At 35.5% G+C, this 19,139-nt stretch overlaps 1 protein-coding gene across 1 annotated transcript; it reads right to left on the bottom strand.

The window, feature by feature from the left end:
* Positions 1-14,680: 14,680 nt before the first annotated feature.
* Positions 14,681-17,688, bottom strand: LOC139847905 (protein REGULATOR OF FATTY ACID COMPOSITION 3, chloroplastic-like). The gene is made up of 5 exons (XM_071837635.1): positions 17,387-17,688; positions 16,660-16,714; positions 16,519-16,575; positions 16,127-16,204; positions 14,681-15,318 (listed from the first exon to the last, which is right to left on the bottom strand). Exons 1-5 carry the CDS (start codon positions 17,663-17,665, stop codon positions 14,855-14,857), a joined length of 933 nt encoding a protein of 310 aa, XP_071693736.1. The 5' UTR covers positions 17,666-17,688; the 3' UTR covers positions 14,681-14,854.
* Positions 17,689-19,139: the final 1,451 nt, after the last annotated feature.

The raw sequence follows: 19,139 nt of genomic DNA, 5'->3' as shown, positions 1-19,139 counted from the left end.
TAAACTTAAAACATCAAAATATATTAAAAGTGTTGTAAATATATTTTGAACATACTTTGATATATATGTATATATTGTTATAGGTTCGTGAATCAACCAGTGGCCAAGTCTTACTTCCCGACGAAGTAAAAATCTGTGAAAGTGAGTTATAGTCCCACTTTTAAAATCTAATATTTTTGGGATGAGAATACATGCAGGTTTTATAACTGTTTTACGAAATAGACACAAGTACTTAAAACTACATTCTATGGCTGGATTATTAAACCGAATATGCCCCTTTTTATTAAGTCTGGTAATCTAAGAATTAGGGAACAGACACCCTAATTGACGCGAATCCTAAAGATAGATCTATTGGGCCTAACAAACCCCATCCAAAGTACCGGATGCTTTAGTACTTCGAAATTTATATCATATCCGAAGGGTGTCCCGGAATGATGGGGATATTCTTATATATGCATCTTGTTATTGTCGGTTACCAGGTGTTCACCATATGAATGATTTTTATCTCTATGTATGGGATGTGTATTGAAATATGAAATCTTGTGGTCTATTGTTACGATTTGATATATATAGGTTAAACCTATAACTCACCAACATTTTTGTTGACGTTTAAAGCATGTTTATTCTCAGGTGAATATTAAGAGCTTCCGCTGTTGCATACTAAAATAAGGACAAGATTTGGAGTCCATGTTTATATGATATTGTGTAAAAACTGCATTCAAGAAACCGATTTCGATGTAACATATTTGTATTGTAAACCATTATGTAATGGTCGTGTGTAAACAGGATATTTTAGATTATCATTATTTGATAATCTACATAAAGCTTTTTAAACCTTTATTTATGAAATAAAGGTTATGGTTTGTTTTAAAAATGAATGCAGTCTTTGAAAAACGTCTCATATAGAGGTCAAAACCTCGCAACGAAATCAATTAATATGGAACGTTTTTAATCAATAAGAACGGGACATTTCAGTTGGTATCCGAGCGTTGGTCTTAGAGAACCAGAAAATTTGCATTAGTGTGTCTTATCGAGTTTGTTAGGATGCATTAGTGAGTCTGGACTTCGACCGTGTTTTCTTTAAAAATGATTGCTTAACATTTTTGTTGGAAACTATATATTTTTAACATATGAATATTATGTGATATATTAATCTCTTAACGTGTTTGATATTATGTGATAGATGTCTACCTCTAGAACAAGTCCCATTGACTCACCTAATAATAATGAAGAGTCAAATGTAAATTGGAATGATTTGTGGACTGATTCACAAGTTCCCGAAGAGGAACCGGAAGAAGAATCGGAACCGGAAGAAGAATCGGAACCGGATGAAGAAATAGAACCGGTGGGGGAAATAATAAAACGGTTAAGTAAAAGAAAATCCTCAACCAACCGACCAAAGTTAATTATGGTCAATGGTGTTTCCGCCAAGGAAGCAAAATATTGGGAGGATTACCAATTCTCCGATGAATCGGATTCCGACGAGAATTCCGATGATGTTATAGAAATTACCCCAACTGAATTTAAAAAGGCAAAAGAAAATAATAAGGGAAAGGGCATAAAAATAGAGAAATCTAATTCCAACCCCGATGAACTTTATATGTATCGTCAACCCCCGAAGTCCTTAAGTTGTAACAATGACCCGGGAACCTCTAAACCACCAGGTTTTTCTAAACCAATGTGGACAACGACGGCTCGTATTAGGGGAACATCATATATCCCTAGAAACTTGGCAAAACGAACCAAAACTGAAGAAGAAGAAACGAGCGAGTCGGAATAAGATAGTTGTATTCGTGTGGTGTAATATATGTAATATAGTGTTCTTATGCTTTATGATATATGTAAAAATTGCTTGTATTAATAAGTATTTTTTTATGAAACTAACTCTTGTCTATTTTACAGTTTAAAAACACAAAATGGATAGACAACCCAATATTTTAAGAGACCTACCCGGAGACATGATTGATGAAATCTTGTCTAGAGTCGGCCAGAATTCCTCGGCACAACTATTTAAGGCGAGATCAGTTTGTAAGACATTCGAAGAACGTTCCAAGAATGTCTTGGTTTATAAGAGACTTTCGTTTGAAAGATGGGGGATATCACATTGGGAAACCCATAAGTTACGATGTGTTTACTTTGACGCATATATTGCGGGGAACCCAAATGCTATTTTACGCAACGGGTTAAGAAATTATTTTGACTCAATATATCCGAATATTGGACTTCGTGATTTAGAAAAAGCGGCTAACATGCAACATAAAGAAGCATGTTATGCTTACGGATTAGTAATGTTCGCTTCTCACCAAAGTGAGAACAAGAACATCGGGCTACAACTATTAAACAAAACGTTTCCACAAGTGACGGAGTCGGTAATTGGGGTAAGAAATGAGGTTTTTAGATTATTACGGGACTGTTGGACATTACGTAACCCTCGTCCCTTTGACGATGTTACAACACGCTGTCATATCAACAGCCATAACGGTTATGTTGCACAAGACCAAGGATGGGAAGTAGTCCTAGTAAAACCAGAATGCATGACTTGTTTCTGGACGTATGAATTACGTGTCTTTATTGCCTTTGCCGAACGACTTGTGTACTAGCTAGAATTGTCTTCACAACTATCTTGTATCAAAGTTGTTGTGTGCTATATTTCATGCTTTATGTAAAATAAGCGGTATTGTAAGTTTGTAAAATATTGTATAAAAGTTTGAACGCGAAATATTATTACAATCAGTTTTTCATATAGAATTGTAGTAGTTGAATTGTATATTAGCTACTAAGTATGAACTTAACGGGTAAGTACTACCCGAATTTAAACTTATAAAATGCTAATAAGAAGAAAAAGCTTTTATAAATGAGTTCATATTATGCTACGAAATACTATTAACTACTCTTAATATTCTGTATGATTAACTTGTTCCATTTAACTATTTTGAAGGAAATGGCACCGACTACTCGACACACCGTGAATATGAATGAAGAGGAATTCCGTACTTTTCTAGCTTCAAACATAGCCGCAGTACAGGCTGCGCTACATACCAACAATAACCTTGGATCTAGCAGTACAGGAAATCGTGTAGGATGCACCTACAAAGAATTCACTGCCTGCAAACCTTTGGAATTTGATGGAACCGAAGGACCGATCGGATTGAAACGGTGAACCGAGAAGGTTGAATCGGTGTTTGCCATAAGTAAGTGTACTGAAGAGGACAAAGTGAAGTACGCTACGCATACCTTCACAGGTTCTGCGTTAACATGGTGGAATACCTATCTAGAGCAAGTGGGACAAGATGATGCGTACGCACTACCGTGGTCAGCATTCAAGCACTTGATGAACGAGAAGTACCGTCCCAGAACCGAGGTCAATAAGCTCAAGACAGAACTTAGAGGGTTACGAACCCAAGGATTTGATATTACCACGTACGAAAGACGATTCACAGAATTGTGCCTATTGTGTCCGGGAGCATTCGAAGATGAGGAAGAGAAGATCGACGCGTTTGTGAAGGGATTACCGGAAAGAATCCAAGAAGATATAAGTTCACACGAGCCCGCCTCCATACAACAGGCATGTAGAATGGCTCACAAACTAGTGAACCAGATTGAAGAAAGAATTAAAGAACAGACTGCTGAAGAGGCCAATGTGAAGCAAGTCAAAAGAAAGTGGGAGGAAAACGGTGATAAGAATCACCAATACAACAACAACAGCAATTACAACAATAATCGCAACAATTATCCCAACAATCGCAACATCAATCGCAACTACAACAAACGGCCCAACAACAACAACAACAACAACACCAGCAACTACAACAATCATCCCAACAACAATAATAACCGCAACAACAACAACAATCAGAAGCAGCTATGCCAAAGGTGTGAAAAGAATCACTCGGGGTTCTGCACCAAATTTTGCAACAAGTGTAAAAGAAATGGTCATAGCGCGGCGAAGTGTGAGGTCTACGGACCAGGGGTTAATAGAACGAAAGGAACAAATGGTGTCGGAACGAGTAATGGCGGAGCAAGTAGTGTCGGAGCAAGTTATGCCAATGTAGTTTGTTATAAATGTGGAAAACCAGGCCACATTATTAGAAATTGCCCGAACCAGGAGAACACGAATGGACAAGGCCGTGGAAGAGTTTTCAATATTAATGCGGTAGAGGCACAGGAAGACCCGGAGCTTGTTACGGGTACGTTTCTTATTGACAATAAATCTGCTTACGTTTTATTTGATTCGGGTGCGGATAGAAGCTATATGAGTAGAGATTTTTGTGCTAAATTAAGTTGTCCATTGACGCCTTTGGATAGTAAATTTTTACTCGAATTAGCAAATGGTAAATTAATTTCAGCAGATAATATATGTCGGAATCGAGAAATTAAACTGGTTAGCGAAACATTTAAGATTGATTTGATACCAGTAGAGTTAGGGAGTTTTGATGTGATAATCGGTATGGACTGGTTGAAAGAAGTGAAAGCGGAGATCGTTTGTTACAAAAATGCAATTCGCATTATACGAGAAAAAGGAAAACCCTTAATGGTGTACGGAGAAAAGGGCAATACGAAGCTACATCTTATTAGTAATTTGAAGGCACAAAAACTAATAAGAAAAGGTTGCTATGCTGTTCTAGCACACGTCGAGAAAGTACAAACTGAAGAAAAGAGCATCAATGATGTTCCCATTGCAAAAGAATTTCCCGATGTATTTCCGAAAGAATTACCGGGATTACCCCCACATCGATCCGTTGAATTTCAAATAGATCTTGTACCAGGAGCTGCACCAATAGCTCGTGCTCCTTACAGACTCGCACCCAGCGAGATGAAAGAACTGCAAAGCCAATTACAAGAACTTTTAGAGCGTGGTTTCATTTGACCAAGCACATCACCGTGGGGAGCTCCTGTTTTGTTTGTCAAGAAGAAAGATGGTACATTCAGGTTGTGTATCGACTACCGAGAGTTGAACAAACTTACCATCAAGAACCGCTACCCACTACCGAGAATCGACGACTTATTTGATCAACTACAAGGCTCGTCTGTTTATTCAAAGATTGACTTACGTTCCGGGTATCATCAAATGCGGGTGAAAGAAGATGATATTCCAAAGACTGCTTTCAGAACACGTTACGGTCATTACGAGTTTATGGTTATGCCGTTTGGTTTAACTAATGCACCAGCTGTGTTCATGGACCTTATGAACCGAGTGTGTGGACCATACCTTGACAAGTTTGTCATTGTTTTCATTGATGACATACTTATTTACTCAAAGAATGACCAAGAACACGGTGAACATTTGAGAAAGGTGTTAGAAGTATTGAGGAAGGAAGAATTGTACGCTAAGTTTTCAAAGTGTGCATTTTGGTTGGAAGAAGTTCAATTCCTCGGTCACATAGTGAACAAAGAAGGTATTAAGGTGGATCCGGCAAAGATAGAAACTGTTGAAAAGTGGGAAACCCCGAAAACTCCGAAACACATACGCCAGTTTTTAGGACTAGCTGGTTACTACAGAAGGTTCATCCAAGACTTTTCCAGAATAGCAAAACCCTTGACTGCATTAACGCATAAAGGGAAGAAATTTGAATGGAATGATGAACAAGAGAAAGCGTTTCAGTTATTGAAGAAAAAGCTAACTACGGCACCTATATTGTCATTGCCTGAAGGGAATGATGATTTTGTGATTTATTGTGATGCATCAAAGCAAGGTCTCGGTTGTGTATTAATGCAACGAACGAAGGTGATTGCTTATGCTTCTAGACAATTGAAGATTCACGAACAAAATTATACGACGCATGATTTGGAATTAGGCGCGGTTGTTTTTGCATTAAAGACTTGGAGGCACTACTTATATGGGGTCAAAAGTATTATATATACCGACCACAAAAGTCTTCAACACATATTTAATCAGAAACAACTGAATATGAGGCAGTGTAGGTGGATTGAATTATTGAATGATTACGACTTTGAGATTCGTTACCACCCGGGGAAGGCAAATGTGGTAGCCGATGCCTTGAGCAGGAAGGACAGAGAACCCATTCGAGTAAAATCTATGAATATAATGATTCATAATAACATTACTACTCAAATAAAGGAGGGGCAACAAGGAGTTTTAAAAGAGGGAAATTTAAAGGATGAAATACCCAAAGGATCGGAGAAGCATCTTAATATTCGGGAAGACGGAACCCGGTATAGGGCTGAAAGGATTTGGGTACCAAAATTTAGAGATATGAGAGAAATGGTACTTAGAGAAGCTCATAAAACCAGATACTCAATACATCCTGGAACGGGGAAGATGTACAAGGATCTCAAGAAACATTTTTGGTGGCCGGGTATGAAAGCCGATGTTGCTAAATATGTAGGAGAATGTTTGACGTGTTCTAAGGTCAAAGCTGAGCATCAGAAACCATCAGGTCTACTTCAACAACCCGAAATCCCGGAATGGAAATGGGAAAACATTACCATGGATTTCATCACTAAATTGCCAAGGACTGCAAGTGATTTTGATACTATTTGGGTAATATTTGATCGTCTCACCAAATCAGCACACTTCCTGCCAATAAGAGAAGATGACAAGATGGAGAAGTTAGCACGACTGTATTTGAAGGAAGTCGTCTCCAGACATGGAATACCAATCTCTATTATCTCTGATAGGGATGGCAGATTTATTTCAAGATTCTGGCAGACATTACAGCAAGCATTAGGAACTCGTCTAGACATGAGTACTGCCTATCATCCACAAACTGATGGGCAGAGCGAAAGGACAATACAAACGCTTGAAGACATGCTACGAGCATGTGTTATTGATTTCGGAAACAGTTGGGATCGACATCTACCGTTAGCAGAATTTTCCTACAACAACAGCTACCATTCAAGCATTGAGATGGCGCCGTTTGAAGCACTTTATGGTAGAAAGTACAGGTCTCCGATTTGTTGGAGTGAAGTGGGGGATAGACAGATTACGGGTCCGGAGATTATACAAGAAACTACCGAGAAGATCATCCAAATTCAACAACGGTTGAAAACCGCCCAAAGTCGACAAAAGAGCTACGCTGACATTAAAAGAAAAGATATAGAATTTGAAATTGGAGAGATGGTCATGCTTAAAGTTGCACCTTGGAAAGGCGTTGTTCGATTTGGTAAACGAGGGAAATTAAATCCAAGGTATATTGGACCATTCAAGATTATTGATCGTGTCGGACCAGTAGCTTACCGACTAGAGTTACCTCAACAACTCGCGGCTGTACATAACACTTTCCACGTCTCGAATTTAAAGAAATGTTTTGCTAAAGAAGATCTCACTATTCCGTTAGATGAAATCCAAATCAACGAAAAACTTCAATTCATCGAAGAACCCGTCGAAATAATGGATCGTGAGGTTAAAAGACTTAAGCAAAACAAGATACCAATTGTTAAGGTTCGATGGAATGCTCGTAGAGGACCCGAGTTCACCTGGGAGCGTGAAGATCAGATGAAGAAGAAATACCCGCATCTATTTCCAGAAGATTCGTCAACACCTTCAACAGCTTAAAATTTCGGGACGAAATTTATTTAACGGGTAGGTACTGTAGTGACCCGAACTTTTCCATGTTTATATATATTAATTGAGATTGATATTTACATGATTAAATGTTTCCAACATGTTAAGCAATCAAACTTGTTAAGACTTGATTAATTGAAATATGTTTCATATAGACAATTGACCACCCAAGTTGATCAGTGATTCACGAACGTTAAAACTTGTAAAAACTATATGATGACATATATGGATATATATATATAGTTAACATGATACTATGATAAGAAAACATATCATAAAGTATATTAACAATGAACTACATATGTAAAAACAAGACTACTAACTTAATGATTTTTAAACGAGACATATATGTAACGATTATCGTTGTAAAGACATTTAATGTATATATATCATATTAAGAGATATTCATACATGATAATATCATGATAATATAATAATTTAAAATCTCATTTGATATTATAAACATTGGGTTAACAACATTTAACAAGATCGTTAACCTAAAGGTTTCAAAACAACACTTACATGTAACGACTAACGATGACTTAACGACTCAGTTAAAATGTATATACATGTAGTGTTTTAATATGTATTTATACACTTTTGAAAGACTTCAATACACTTATCAAAATACTTCTACTTAACAAAAATGCTTACAATTACATCCTCGTTCAGTTTCATTAACAATTCTACTCGTATGCACCCGTATTCGTACTCGTACAATACACAGCTTTTAGATGTATGTACTATTGGTATATACACTCCAATGATCAGCTATTAGCAGCCCATGTGAGTCACCTAACACATGTGGGAACCATCATTTGGCAACTAGCATGAAATATCTCATAAAATTACAAAAATATGAGTAATCATTCATGACTTATTTACATGAAAACAAAATTACATATCCTTTATATCTAATCCATACACCAACGACCAAAAACACCTACAAACACTTTCATTCTTCAATTTTCTTCATCTAATTGATCTCTCTCAAGTTCTATCTTCAAGTTCTAAGTGTTCTTCATAAATTCCAAAAGTTCTAGTTTCATAAAATCAAGAATACTTTCAAGTTTGCTAGCTCACTTCCAATCTTGTAAGGTGATCATCCAACCTCAAGAAATCTTTGTTTCTTACAGTAGGTTATCATTCTAATACAAGGTAATAATCATATTCAAACTTTGGTTCAATTTCTATAACTATAACAATCTTATTTCAAGTGATGATCTTACTTGAACTTGTTTTCGTGTCATGATTCTGCTTCAAGAACTTCGAGCCATCCAAGGATCCATTGAAGCTAGATCCATTTTTTTCTTTTCCAGTAGGTTTATCCAAGGAAATTAAGGTAGTAATGATGTTCATAACATCATTCGATTCATACATATAAAGCTATCTTATTCGAAGGTTTAAACTTGTAATCACTAGAACATAGTTTAGTTAATTCTAAACTTGTTCGCAAACAAAAGTTAATACTTCTAACTTGACTTTTAAAATCAACTAAACACATGTTCTATATCTATATGATATGCTAACTTAATGATTTAAAACCTGGAAACACGAAAAACACCGTAAAACCGGATTTACGCCGTCGTAGTAACACCGCGGGCTGTTTTGGGTTAGTTAATTAAAAACTATGATAAACTTTGATTTAAAAGTTGTTATTCTGAGAAAATGATTTTTATTATGAGCATGAAACTATATCCAAAAATTATGGTTAAACTCAAAGTGGAAGTATGTTTTCTAAAATGGTCATCTAGACGTCGTTCTTTCGACTGAAATGACTACCTTTACAAAAACGACTTGTAACTTATTTTTCCGACTATAAACCTATACTTTTTCTGTTTAGATTCATAAAATAGAGTTCAATATGAAACCATAGCAATTTGATTCACTCAAAACGGATTTAAAATGAAGAAGTTATGGGTAAAACAAGATTGGATAATTTTTCTCATTTTAGCTACGTGAAAATTGGTAACAAATCTATTCCAACCATAACTTAATCAACTTGTATTGTATATTATGTAATCTTGAGATACCATAGACACGTATACAATGTTTCGACCTATCATGTTGACACATCTATATATATTTCGGAACAACCATAGACACTCTATATGTGAATGTTGGAGTTAGCTATACAGGGTTGAGGTTGATTCCAAAATATATATAGTTTGAGTTGTGATCAATACTGAGATACGTATACACTGGGTCGTGGATTGATTCAAGATAATATTTATCGATTTATTTCTGTACATCTAATTGTGGACAACTAGTTGTAGGTTACTAACGAGGACAGCTGACTTAATAAACTTAAAACATCAAAATATATTAAAAGTGTTGTAAATATATTTTGAACATACTTTGATATATATGTATATATTGTTATAGGTTCGTGAATCAACCAGTGGCCAAGTCTTACTTCCCGACGAAGTAAAAATCTGTGAAAGTGAGTTATAGTCCCACTTTTAAAATCTAATATTTTTGGGATGAGAATACATGCAGGTTTTATAACTGTTTTACGAAATAGACACAAGTACTTAAAACTACATTCTATGGCTGGATTATTAAACCGAATATGCCCCTTTTTATTAAGTCTGGTAATCTAAGAATTAGGGAACAGACACCCTAATTGACGCGAATCCTAAAGATAGATCTATTGGGCCTAACAAACCCCATCCAAAGTACCGGATGCGTTAGTACTTCGAAATTTATATCATATCCGAAGGGTGTCCCGGAATGATGGGGATATTCTTATATATGCATCTTGTTATTGTCGGTTACCAGGTGTTCACCATATGAATGATTTTTATCTCTATGTATGGGATGTGTATTGAAATATGAAATCTTGTGGTCTATTGTTACGATTTGATATATATAGGTTAAACCTATAACTCACCAACATTTTTGTTGACGTTTAAAGCATGTTTATTCTCAGGTGAATATTAAGAGCTTCCGCTGTTGCATACTAAAATAAGGACAAGATTTGGAGTCCATGTTTATATGATATTGTGTAAAAACTGCATTCAAGAAACCGATTTCGATGTAACATATTTGTATTGTAAACCATTATGTAATGGTCGTGTGTAAACAGGATATTTTAGATTATCATTATTTGATAATCTACATAAAGCTTTTTAAACCTTTATTTATGAAATAAAGGTTATGGTTTGTTTTAAAAATGAATGCAGTCTTTGAAAAACGTCTCATATAGAGGTCAAAACCTCGCAACGAAATCAATTAATATGGAACGTTTTTAATCAATAAGAACGGGACATTTCACATTTAATGAGTTGTGGTATGGTTGATCGTATGTCAGAGATTACTTTTATTTCTGATCGTGCTCCTGCAATAGCACACGGCATTGCAAACGTGTTTCCGGAAGCGTTTCACGCTCATTGTGCACGTCATTTATTCATGAACATCAAAACTAAATCCAACAAGATGAAATTCTTCGAATGGCACTTTTGGAAAATGGTTAAGGCGTACCGTGCGTCGGATTTTCATGATCATCTAGATGTATTTCGAAGGAGATTGAAAGCGTCTTATAAAGTTCTATGTGAGGATGGTATCAATAGATGGTCCAGAAGTCAATCTACTCATATTAGGTATTCATACCTTACAAGCAACAGTGTAGAGTCTATAAACTCTCTATCAAGACATGCTCGCAAACTACCCGTTTGCATGTTGTTCGAATTTTTTCGTTGTTCAATACAGGATTGGTATTTCAAACATCGCAACAAATCAGTTAGTCTTACTTCACCGGTTACTCCATATGTTGAACGTAAGCTAGCTAAGAGGACGGACAAATCAAGAAGATGGCGAGCATTTCCATCGACAAATGATCTAATAGAGGTACATGATGGACGAAAAAATGGGTTGGTTAATCTACAAGATAGAACTTGTTCATGTGGTCAATGGCAATTATCAGGCATACCCTGCGGTCATGTGATTGCATCAGCACGACACTTCGGAGTGGAGGATATTAGTTGTTATGTATCGCATTGGTTTAGCACTCAAACATACATAAATACGTATTCCGGACACATTCTTCCTCTCCCCCATCGGTCTGAATGGTCGGATCCGGGTCCCGGGATTTTGCAACTTGTACACCCCCCAGTTCTAAAGAAAAGACAACCCGGACGTCCTAAAGGTAAAAAACGCATTCCTTCAAAAGGTGAAGAAACTTCAAAAAAAGTAAGAACTTGTAGTCGTTGCAAAGAACCAGGTCATTCTCGATCAACATGCCCAGCTGCTTATGACCGAACAGGTGAATCAACTTCTCAACGGGCAAGAAAGACAACCTCAAAGGCGAAAGAGACAGTCGAACCATCTCAAGCTTATCAATCTCAGTTTTATCCAACGTACAATTTAGGTAGTAATTAGTTCCTATAAGTCGTTTATTTTCAGGAACAAATTAAGGTGTGATGAATTCCATTGTTGTAATATTTTTTAATTAGTATTTTATGATGTGGTTTCGTGTGTTACTTCACATGTTATAATATTGAATGCACAAGCTAGTGGTACAAGAATAATCAAAATGTTGTGGCGCAAGGTCGCAAGATGAACCTTGCGTATGTTTCAAAAAAGGGGCGCAAGGACGCAAGAAGTACCTTGCGCCTGCTTCATCAAAAGGCGCATAGACGCAAGACGTACCTTGCGCCTGCTGCTAATTACGAGGCGCAAGGGCGCAAGAAGTACCTTGCGCCTAAGGCTATCACGGGACGCAAGGTCGCAAGGTCTGATTACACACCTTTGCGCCTTCAAAAATACAGTTAGGGACCTGTTCACAGTTTACAACATTTACAGTTTATACACAAATTACATAACTAACTACAGTTTTCAGAATAAAACCTCATTTACAGGAAAATGTACTGATGGCGGTGGTGCTGGCGATGGTGGTGGTGGTGGTGGTGATGTGGTGAGTCTCAGAAGAAAGGTCGCAAGGGTAGACGGGTCGCAAGGGGGACGCAAGTGCAAGGTACTTAGTAATCGCCGTCGGTCGCAAAGTGGTCGCAAGAGATGAGTGTCGGGGTGTGTGTGTGTGTATGTGGTGTGTGATATCTATATTTGACCTAAATTTTTAACACATGGACGCAAGGACGCAAGTCGCAAGGACGCAAGTCGCAAGGTCGCAAGGTCTCTTGCGCCTTGCGCGGGCATTTTGTCAAGTTTTTTTTTTTGGGTTCCAGCTCAGAAAAGTCCAAAAAATGGGTATTTTGGTGATTGGCGCCAAACTTAATGGTAAACTAGTCCGGATCGGCTCGCGCGTTGCGGCGGAGCTTTCGGGCTGCGTATTCATATTTAACGTAGCGTTGTTTATTTACAGAGGGGAACACGGCCTATGTGTTAAGCGCCGTTTTAGATGTCGTTGTGTTAAGCGTTTTTTAAAAAGTATCAGTTTCGAACGTAGTTTGTTTTGTTTAGTTCAATAAATTTTTTCGAGTGTAACGGTGCTGTCGGAAAAATTTAACTCGTGGCGAGCAGAAAGATACGGGATGTCGTTGTGTTAAGCGTTTTTTAAAAAGTGTCTGTTTCGAACGTGGTTAGTTTCGTTTTGTTCATAAAATTATTTCGAGTCTGACGCTGCCGACGAAAAAATTTAACTCGTGGCGAGCGGGAAGATACGGGTTGTTGTTGTGTTTAGCGTTTTTTAAAAAATTGTCCGTTTCGCGTATAGTTAGTCCCGTTGGGTTCGTAAGATTTTTTTGTAATTGAACTGTGGTCTTGAAAAAATTTAGCTCGCACCGAGCGAGAAGATATGACCCGTTATAAATTCGGTGGAATTAGTTTCTTTTATTGTAATAAAATTATATAGTTACACTTTTAACACTTGGAAAAGTGTAAATTTAAGGGGTCGTTGTGTAAATATAACCGAAGTTGAGGGACCGTTTGTAATGTGAGCGAAAATTCAAAACTACAATATATTATATTATACCTATGTTCTAAAAGACAACGGGAAAATGAATAGTATTCAGAGATATTTTTGACTTTTTGCCTTTTTTTCCTTTTCAAATTCAACCACAAACACCCTCACACTTTACTCAAAAAATCAAATCCACCCCCAAACAGGAGGTAAAGTGTCAATTAATCATTCTCATAAAAAATCTTAAACCAACTCTACCCAAATATTTAACGGGCCATATCTTCGCACTCGCAACGAGTTCAATTTTTTCGCCACCGTTAAACTCGAAATAATTTTAGGAACACAATGTCACTAGCTATACGCAAAACGGGCGCTTTTTAAAAAACGCTAAATATTTGGGGTACTTTTCATACACGTTAATTCTCCGTTAAATTTTTTAATAGTCGACAACTCCATAGCGAAACGCGGAGATGCACATATATTGTTAATTTTAAATAACATTTAAATCTTTCACTGGTTATACCTTTTAGTTCGACTCGAGTTGCGCTTCAACGACATCATCGTTAGCCACACAAAAATTTTACAAACTAAACGCAATAAAATACATTGAAAACCGAACCCCCAGCGCGAAGCGAAGGTTCGAACACTAGTAATATAACTAAAACTACAAACATTCCCACCACATTTAGTATATAAGGGTAAATTAGCTCCATACATTTTTTTTTTTTTTTTTAAATTTCATTATAATATACATTTCTTTTTAATTTTTGTGCATATACAATGCCACTTCGTACACTAACTTGTTCGAACACATGCTATCCTGTTCGAACACCCCAATTTGATGACGTGTCCCCCAAAAATACACTGGTACACTGCATTCAAATAATTTGACGTATTCGATAACTTAGATTTTTCACTCGAAACTCAATTATTTTTGAAAATTAGTGTGCCTAGCAAAACACGGATTGAAATGTTAGTCGGTGAGTGGCATAACTTACAGTGAATATTAACTCAATTTTATGGTTTATATATTTTATAGGGAATATATTAGATATTTTCTTACAAGCATTATAGTGGTTGGACTTCTCTTTGAGCAAGATTTGAACTCAGAACCTATTAATATTAATTGATGACTTGCTCTCATACTACTAAGGGTCATTAGTCCTTTGTTGTAATGTTCTCTTGTTACTTGTTATTGATAACATTAAACTGACATATCATACTTATAGAAACAGATTACAGACATAGTGATCAGTTGAATATTTAAACGTAACTTATAAGGTATAAGGTGAGGATGATGTAAAAATCATTGATAAAAACCTGATAACAAATTTAGCACGTCACTAAACAAGTCGACATCTATAAAAAACATAAGGTTCTCAAGCCTAATAACGATCGCTGGTTCTTATCACATATATGTTACAACACATGAACAAAAATCATCAACCGTAAATACGAGCCTTTTCAAATTATCTCCTTCCTCCGATCTTTAAACTCGCGGGTTTACGATCATTGACATTTCGATGATCACCCTCGTCCTCATCCTCATCAACATAAATGACACCCGGATCATCCCTATTGTCATTACTCACTATCTCGCCTTCATCATCATCATCATCATCCTCTTCATATTCATCATCTTCCTCCACATCATCATCGTCGTCGTCATCATCCATGTCAGCACGAAGTGTGTGGAACTCTGGTGGAGGGACACATTCTTCAGTGATAGCTTCGTCCTGTTTCATAACAAGGTGTCGGATGACTCTCTCATCTTTATCGAGCATGGTTTTAAATTCATTGATCCATTTTGCTTCGATCTCAAAGTTCATCAATATGTAATGAGCGTTTTTGGCCTTTTGTATTTTGTAAGCTAGCCTTCGAAGTCCCCAGTCACTAAATCTGTGAACTCGACCCTTTTTCTCGTTTAAAAACTCTGCAACAAATAAAACTCCATGTTTATCTTCTAGACAAAAGCCATTGTGTTACATAAAGACGATATGAAACTTGATACAAAGTTTGCATCGAACATTGTGCATTGTGAATTTAGAGATTATTTTATCCAAATTAACTAAAATGGATCAATTTAGTTAGTAAAGGGAAAAAGTTAAAAACACAGCTGAAATTGGTGAAGCAGGTTAAATGGGTCAAAAGTAGTCATTAAAAAAACTTACCTAAGAAATAGTAAACAGAAAATGCATACGCCAGTCTTAATAACTTAAATATGAAGACATTCTACAGTATTATTAGTATATCAATATAGATTTTGTAGACATATTCAGTTATAATATAACTTTCTAGAAAACTATTTAGAACACGGTTACATGGACCAACAAGTATGGGCAGGTCCAGCCAACCCGTTTGGACCCAAACACAGATTTTGACCCATTACCCAACCCTCCCTTTTTATCATCTCCCTGTATGATGATTTACGAATTTAATAATTCCTGCAAATGAAAAAATAGAAGCACAAAAGACTCTAAAGAGCAAACCTGCAAGGCTGCAATGGTTACAATAATGATTCAAAGATGACATATATTGGTATAAAAGGTTACATCCAGATTTTACTATTTCTGACGTTTCAAATGTTAAAACTAAATTATGCAACATTTTTTAGAGGAAAGGAAATTCCAATTTGGTTAATGCTATCATGCAAAAAGAATTATTTTTTTTTAAACAGTTTCCATAAAAAAAAATTCTAGAGCTAAATAATGAAAATGAGCAAAAATGGGACGGAAAATTACCTTGAATTTTAAGATTTACTTTCTCAACTTCTTCTTCAAAGTTCTCATGTATCAAATATACAACTTCATAGTGACGATCTGCATGCATTGAATAGCACAAAAACTTTAGTAACAAATAGTTTAATAAGTAAAAGATAATATATAAATACAAATTGATTTGCACATCTTTGATCTTTGAAGGTAACCATAACAATAACAATAACAATAACAAATAGCAGTATAATAAGTAAAAGAAAATATATACAAATCATAGATCTAGCGAATATGAGTTTTACAATAAAGTCGCTTAAATAATAAAAAAAAAAGGAGTATATATTGACACTGAGTAGTAGTGAGTACTAGTAGTATACTAGTAGTATTTAAGAGGAAGAAGGAAACAAAAAGGGGCATACTTTGTTCGGCATCCAAGTCGCTTTCAAGCATGAGATTTAGAGCTTCATAGAGTTCCTCTACAAGTAAAGAAAAATTACAGTTAATTCTGTTACAAGTATGTAAACATGTAACTATATTAAGTCAAGCGAGTTTTGACTTACGTTCTTCGGCATCTGCAAATTCTGGAAGAAGTTTACCGTCTTCTTGAACTACTTTCTGATACACAAATCAACTACATGTTATCGGAAACATTTTGAACCCAAAATAATGAAAATTTACCATGGATCTTGAAGAATCAGAAATAGATAAAACAATAATCTGCTGATTAAGACCATCTATACACATTCACCTTTATATTCATCAAACATTAATATATTGAGATAGACTAATAGGAAACTAAAAATCATTCTCATTTCCACCCCTTCACACAAAGCTGATAAAGTGATAATTAGTTCAATACACATTCAAACAACCCCAATTAAAACGACATTCCTACATGAATCTAAAAAACATAAAAAAGTTATGATCTTTGGTGTGAAATTTGAATAGTTTAATATGTATACTAGATAAAAATTGAAATAAAGGGATGTTTAGGATTGCATTTTAAATTAAACTAATATGAGTTGAAGATAAACAGCTCCAATCACCCTCAAAACTGGTTAATAAGTATCAACCACATCAAATTGCAATAATCAGATAACCAAATTAAAATGAAAATCACCCCATTACTATATTCGGTCTACCAAACATACTCTCAATAAAAAAATTTAATCCATATTAACTATAGCAATTCAACACAAAACCCACTTAACATAAATAATTAGTACTTATTTACCTATAAAAACAAATTAAAAAAACAAGAAAACTGGAATTAAAGTAAAATTATACCTGTTTGAGCAAAACTGATTCAGGGAAAACACCAGTTGTTTCATCAGGTTTAGCTATAAAACTATGTCTATCTTGTTTCTTTTTGTCAGAATTATTATTATTATTATTAGTATTATTTTTCTTGGCAGACATAACCACTGACTTCCTAAAATTTTGGGAAGAAATTGGGAAAATTAAACCAAACCCATTTCTTGAAATTAAATTTACAGTATGGGTTCTTTCTAAAAATCCAAGAATTGAAGAAGATGATGATGATGATGATAGAACCATAGACTCCATTGAGCTCAGCGTCTCAAACAACACTCTTTTTCTTCTTGAAAGATAACGCAGCAAACAGTATTACAGTAGAATGTTATGGGCCGATACACAAGGGTTAAAGGGCCCAATATGTACTTTTGATTTGAACATTTTTGGACCATAGGGAAGAAATTTGGCCCAACACGTGTATTGAAGAATGTAACGATATTTGTAATTTGTAAAATGTCATTTCATAAATTTTCTTGCGATCTTCTGAAATTCAGCGTCAAAATGTATTTTTCCAACTTTTTTCTACTAACCAATACATCTATACATTGTTAGTCATAAATTTTACTTTAGCCCTAACTTTATATTACATGTAATGATGATTGATTAAAATAATTTTATTACGGAGTATTATAATTGATTGATGATTGATTGAAGGTGACTGCCTACCAACTCTCGAATTAGGTAACAGTTTCATTCATACAGTTTTGATGATTTAAAATCAACCGTTTGTCTATTATCTATTGTGAATTGTGATGATGGTTTGAATTTTGGTTCTATTAATAATAATAATAATAATAATAATACCTTTCAATTTTGAATTTATGAGTAGGGTGTGATGATCGCTCCAAATTCATATGGACGAACACGTCATTCATCGATTTCATTGCGAGGTATTTGACCTCTATACGATACGTTTTGTAAACATTGCATTCTTTTGAAAACGCACACCATAAATGAATATTTAAATCAAAGGTTTTCGACATCTGATGATTTCTACATATAGACAATCACCGTAAATAATAGTTTACAATAGTACTTCCGTTGACAATGCAGTCAAAATAAGATACATGGTGATGATTTGGTGAATGCAACGTTTCCTTGAAAAATATGCCATGTAAGACTCCATGCACATAGCTTGTCTAACATATAAGCAAACAGCGAAAGACTTCTAGGGAACCTGAGAATAAACATGCTAACAAGTGTCAACACAAAGGTTGGTGAGTTCATAGTTTTAATGTTTTGCATAATCTGTACATAAAGGTGGATCACAAGATTTCAGTTGTTTCATCCAGAAACGTTTATCAAAATATTCTACGAAATTGAGCACCCTGGTAACTAAACTTTAACGTATATATAATAAGTACCCCTGTTTTAACATACATGCAACCAACATGTACAATACACGCAAACCAACGAGTACTAAACTCAAATAGCATACGTCTGTTTTATAGTTCGGGCTAAGGTTTCTATACCTAGAACAGACGGGGATGTCAAGCCCTATGGATCCATATACAACTACTCGCGCCCACCAGTTCTTATAACTGGCAGTTACTAGTTACCAAAGCTAAGGAATTTTCGGTTCAAACTCAGTGTAGAATTTAGTATGTAGTTGTATCCATTGTGTTTAAAATAAAGTGCATGTATTCTCAGCCCAAAAATATAGATTGCAAAAGCAATTAAAAATGGAGCAAGTGAAACTCACCTTAGCAGCATATAAAGTCGTTCA

Source organism: Rutidosis leptorrhynchoides, chromosome 5 (genome assembly GCF_046630445.1).
Source record: "Rutidosis leptorrhynchoides isolate AG116_Rl617_1_P2 chromosome 5, CSIRO_AGI_Rlap_v1, whole genome shotgun sequence".
Classification (NCBI taxonomy): Eukaryota; Viridiplantae; Streptophyta; class Magnoliopsida; order Asterales; family Asteraceae; genus Rutidosis; species Rutidosis leptorrhynchoides.
This window is presented reverse-complemented; position numbering and strand designations above follow the sequence as displayed.